Source organism: Quercus suber, unplaced genomic scaffold, assembly GCF_002906115.3.
Source record: "Quercus suber isolate HL8 unplaced genomic scaffold, Cork oak 2.0 scaffold_65, whole genome shotgun sequence".
Taxonomy (NCBI): domain Eukaryota; kingdom Viridiplantae; phylum Streptophyta; class Magnoliopsida; order Fagales; family Fagaceae; genus Quercus; species Quercus suber.
Window position 1 is genome coordinate 1,026,217 of NW_027069530.1, and position 5,113 is coordinate 1,031,329.

Sequence of the window (5,113 nt, forward strand, 5' to 3'; positions counted from 1 at the left end):
CAATATATGTCCAAAAAGCATGGCCCAGGACTAGGTCCAGGCCCAAATTTATTCCAAACGCGCATTCTCGCATTATTGTTTCTCAAAACCCTAGTAAGGTGAGTGAGGTCTCAAAAAGTAAACTCAGCGGCGAGCGGCAAACCCCTTATAAAAAAGCCTTCAAACCCTTTCATTTCTACCTCTTTAATCGCTCTCTCACTCTAAACTCTCTCTCTCTCTAAAACCCTCCCCAAACCCTAGCCTCCTTGTCTCTCTCTCTCTCTCTCGCTTCCATGGAGTTTTGGGGTAAGCTTCTCATCTCCACTATCATCGTCGTCCTTGTATTAGGGTTAGGGTTTCGTATTTCTGCTTGTATGCCTTCATCATACACTTCTGTCTCTCTCCTTTCATTTTCGTTCTCGTCCTTAATATTTGTATTCTTGTTTTCCTGTTGTGAATATGATTGTTTGTGTTTTTGTTGCCATGGCTGTGTTGTTATGAAGCTTGGAAGCTACTTGTTGTTGAAACTGGAAGTTGTTTTTGTAAAAATTGTTTTGGTTTTGGATAAGTGTTTTTATTTTTTATTTTTTCTGCTGACTCTTTTTGTTACTACATGTGTAAGAATCGTGGTTCATGTTTCATTGTTTATATTTTTTGCTGTTCTGTTGTTTTTGTGTTGGGAAAGTACTTACTGGTTTTTCTGCTGACTTGTAAAAGCCGTGGTTTATATTTCTCAGATTTTAGTTTTTTTTTTTTTTTCCTGTTTGGAGCTACTTAGTTTTTAGTATGTAACTTGGTATAATTCAAAATGATTTTTCAAAATGTTTTTAGTTTAGTAAAACACGGGAAATTATTAGTTAGTGTTTTTTCTTTTGGTTCTCGAAAAGAATGAGATAAAGGAGAGGAAATAACACCCCAAAGAATTAATCCCATATTTTAAAGCCTTTTTCCCTTTGAATGCTTTTTGTGTTAGTTTGTGTGTGTTCTTTACAATCTAAATGAAAATGGAACTCCTGTGGTTTTAGATTGGCTTTGTGATTTGGCCATAATGTCTTATTTTCTGTTGTGCATAACATTGGAGCTGTGAGCCTTTTTGTCTCTACTTCCTATTGTTGTGGTTTTAAATGGGGGAATTATTATGGTTCGGTAGTTTTTGCTATTGTATGATTTGGTTGAGTAATGTTTGTCACTTGCATTACATTTTTTGTTAATGCTTGAAATCACTCTGTTGATTTACTAGTTATTGTTGATAATGATGGGTATTGCTGGAGAGTTTCTTGTTTTTTGTTGGTCAACTCCTGCATCATCCATGCCTGTTACCTTCCACAACTTAGTAATGTACGGTCGTGGCAAATCCACTAGTTATACAATGTTGATAACTATTATTGCTCTGTATCAGTTTTATCATATCCACTGGCATACATATATTGAATAGTTTCTTTTTGTGTTAATCTCAAGGTGTTGAAGTCAAGGCAGGGCAGCCTGTTAAAGTATCACCTGGAGAGGAGAAGCTCATTCATCTTTCACAGGTAAAAATTATTGTGTTTGTAATGTTGTTTTGTAGGGTTAATTGATATATTGCTGTCTAGTTTTATATGTGTTGGAAATGCTAAAAATTATGCGTTTTGATTCAGGCATCCCTGGGTGAGTCTAAGAACAAGGGAAATGAATCCACACCTATCTTTGTGAAGTTTGGTGAACAGAAGCTTGTGTTGGGAACACTTTCCCAAGAGAAATTCCCTCAGCTATCATTTGATTTGGTTTTTGAGAAGGAGTTTGAGCTCTCTCACAACTGGAAAAATGGGAGTGTATACTTTGCAGGTTACAAGGCTGCCGCCATGTATGAAGAATATCCTTAACATTTACCCATCTTTTTCAGCAAATTGAGTCTTTGATAGTTACTTTCTCTTAAAATTTGGCCCTTGTCTTAAGGGGTTGATGTGATAGCCCAACACTAACATCCTAAATTATTTACTGAACTTGTAAGCTTTGCATTTCTGCCAATGCATGTGGACAGAAAAGCTTAAAATGGATGGGCATCTTCCCTATAACTGTATTAGTTTTAGAAAATAACTGATCAATTGGTTTCCCCAATATTAGTTTATGTAAATAACTGATCATATTTTTGAGTCTAAAAAGCTGGTTACCTAATGAATGATTTCATTAGGACACCATATTTTGGGATCATTCTAACACGTGTTGCATATGGAAGTCTGTTTCTCTCTAAATTATCTGTTGTTTCCTTGACTCTCTGATCCCTTGTCTTTGCCACTGAGCGTGCAACTGGTGAGTGATAAAAATATGTTTTCTAAAATTTCTAACGTCTTTTCAAAATGTGATTGTGAAATATTTACCAATTTCAAACTTGTGCAGATTCTGAGATGGATTCATTTGATGAAGAGGACGAAGAGGAGTTGCCACTGAACATTGCAGAGAATGGTAGATGATGCTTCTGTGATCTAATTTTCGGTCAGCTGAATATTATTTTATATTTTAAGCCCTTGCTGCCTCTGACCGCAAAAAATTTTCAGGTAAGGCTGGCCCAAAGGTTGCACCAGTTAAAAGTATTGCTGCACCTTCTGAAAAGCAGGTTAAGATTTCAGAACCAAGCAAAGACGATGAGGATGATGATTCGAGTGAATCTAGTGATGAGGTATACTGCTGTTATATTATTGCAGAAATTCTTCTAATAGGAATGTCATAGATGCTCACTTTTGACCCTTAGGTGAATCACTTCGCATTGTTGTTATATGCATGAATATCTTCTGTTTATGGATCTTTGGTAATATGCCTTGGCTTAAATATAATTCGTCTTTCTAGAAAAAGTAACATCAAAGGAATGTGTCTCCACATTCTTGTTCTCAAATGGAACTAAAAATTGTGTTTGGGAGTGTTCTGGTGGATCAATTTTTGTTTTGTCTACAAGCCCTTTATCTACATTTCTTCAACTTGTTCTGCTTAGGGGGGAAATTTTGTTTAGTGAATTTAATGCAAGATTGATATCAATGTGTTGTAGATTTTAATGGATAGAGAATTCTTACTTAGCCTGTCTTGGGTCCTTGCCTTAATGCAATGACTACTTTATGCAATTACAGCATTGCTGGTTGCACCTTTATGTTGCTCTGTAGGCTTTACATTTTCTATTTTCATTTTCTGTTTTTAATATGCTAATTGAAAATAATTTTACCAGCTTTAAATTTTAATGTGTTGCAGGATGATGATGATGATGATAGTGGTGATGAGGATGAGGATATGTCTTTTGGTTCTGCTGAGGATGATGATGAGTCTGATGATGAGCCTGAAGAGACACCTAAGAAGGTATAGAAATATATCCTTGTATTCTCTATAACTCTCTCTTCTATCTATTTGAATATTTTTGACATTGCTGATGTTTTTTCAAATTGTTGATATCACCTCTTTTTGTTGAAGGTTGAATCGAGCAAGAAGAGACCTTCTGAATCTGCAACTAAAACTCCAGTCCCTTCTAAAAAGGCAAAAGCAGCTACTCCTCAAAAAACTGGTGAGTTTGTTTCTATGTTGTCCAAATTTGTGGTTGCTTGCTTTCTATATGTTTGTTGTTCTAATAGTCCTTTGACCTAATGGCACCTTAAACTAAGGGTCCAGGGGTTTGATGATCATGTTGTGTCCCTACAATCAAAGTTGACCTTCCATTTCTTATTCTGGTTTTGTGTTATTTGTTTTCTAAAAAATCTACAGATTACATGGAAAATATCTATGTTTGCAACAGTTCCACTCTCTTTTCATGTGTGTTTAATTCCATATCAATTGTCTCATCTCGTCCTCGCTGATAAGTCATGCCTTTTGTTGTGACATGATTGGAATCAATAATTTTCTGAGTAAAGCTTACTGAACTCTGCACCTTCAACATGATTTCCTATTTTTTGTTTATATGCTTTAGATGGTAAGAAGGTGGGCGGTCATACAGCAACCCCACATCCTTCCAAGAAGGCTGCGAAGACTCCTGCAACTAGTGAGCAATCTAAGCAGAAGTCCCCAAAATCTGGTGGTGCATTCTCTTGCCAGACCTGCAGCAGGTATGTTTACTCACACCACTTTTCTCCAATTCTATAACTGAGGTTGCTTTCTATTCTCACATGCTTCTCTATATATGCACAGGACTTTCGGCTCTGAAGTTGGTCTTCAGTCCCACACAAAGGCCAAGCATGGTGAAAACTAGTGACTGGGCTATCACAACATTTGCTTTTGTAGCATGATCTGGATTTCCTTGGAAATGGATTGATAGAGAGCTAGGGGGTTATTAGATTTTGGCACCATACATGAGAGAGGGTTCTAGTTGAATGTCCTGTTTTTGGAGTTTGTCTTTCCGGATTTAGTCCTCTCATATTTTTGGATAACGTAAAACGAGGTTATTTTTACTGTTATTATGATTTTTTCTTCGGTAATCTGCTTTAATTTACATAACATGGGAGAATGATGGAAGTCTTGGGAAGGCATCAGTTGCCATTTGAATCTGGCCATTTGCCCAGAGAGTTGAACAAACTATTAAGTATGAATGCGTTGGATCCAAGTAGGGTTGTGTCTTTCTCTAATGAGAGAATTTGGCTGCAATTGTTCGATATAACTAAGTCAGTCAAAATCATTACTTAAAATAAGCACTTTAAATAAGCACAGATATGGCGTCTTTCGTCAAAATAAAAGCTTTACATCAATAGTATGGTCACAAACTCCATAATGAATGGTCTGGCATGTAATGATTATTTATTAGTACCTGAATTTGTTTTTGGAAGAATTTATCAAAATTAGTAGTTAAGAAAACTGAGAATTGAGGCGGAATCAAAGTTCAAAATTAGGCTATGCCAAAAACCAAGAAGAAGATTGGAGAAGATCGAGTGGTGAAGGAAAAATAAGTTCTGTTTTTGACTTTTTGGAGCCCAGATCCACATAACGAGCTAAGTTGAGACCTATTCAACATTGTGTGCATTGAAAATTACTTAGAACATGGAAGAGAGAGAGAGAGGGGGAGAGGACGTTTGATTTTTTTTCAGAACACATAGGGCCTGTTTGGTAGCCTTGTTTGGGCAACGTATTTTTTGTGTTTAAACAGCTAAATAGGTGGGCCCCTTGCTAAATTCTTTGTTTGGTATGTGAGTCT

General features: G+C 36.4%; 1 protein-coding gene across 1 annotated transcript; it reads left to right on the forward strand.

The window, feature by feature from the left end:
- The first annotated feature begins 137 nt into the window (after positions 1-137).
- Positions 138-4,403, forward strand: LOC112002966 (histone deacetylase HDT1). The gene is made up of 9 exons (XM_065772831.1): positions 138-285; positions 1,438-1,508; positions 1,614-1,833; positions 2,353-2,418; positions 2,511-2,632; positions 3,193-3,297; positions 3,409-3,499; positions 3,899-4,034; positions 4,117-4,403. Exons 1-9 carry the CDS (start codon positions 273-275, stop codon positions 4,175-4,177), a joined length of 885 nt encoding a protein of 294 aa, XP_065628903.1. The 5' UTR covers positions 138-272; the 3' UTR covers positions 4,178-4,403.
- Positions 4,404-5,113: the final 710 nt, after the last annotated feature.

Excerpts from the sequence above, each read along its gene's own strand:
- LOC112002966 (XM_065772831.1), top strand. Across the intron at positions 1,509-1,613 it reads AGCTCATTCATCTTTCACAG|GCATCCCTGGGTGAGTCTAA; the intron begins GTAAAAATTATT and ends GTTTTGATTCAG. Across the intron at positions 2,633-3,192 it reads CGAGTGAATCTAGTGATGAG|GATGATGATGATGATGATAG; the intron begins GTATACTGCTGT and ends AATGTGTTGCAG.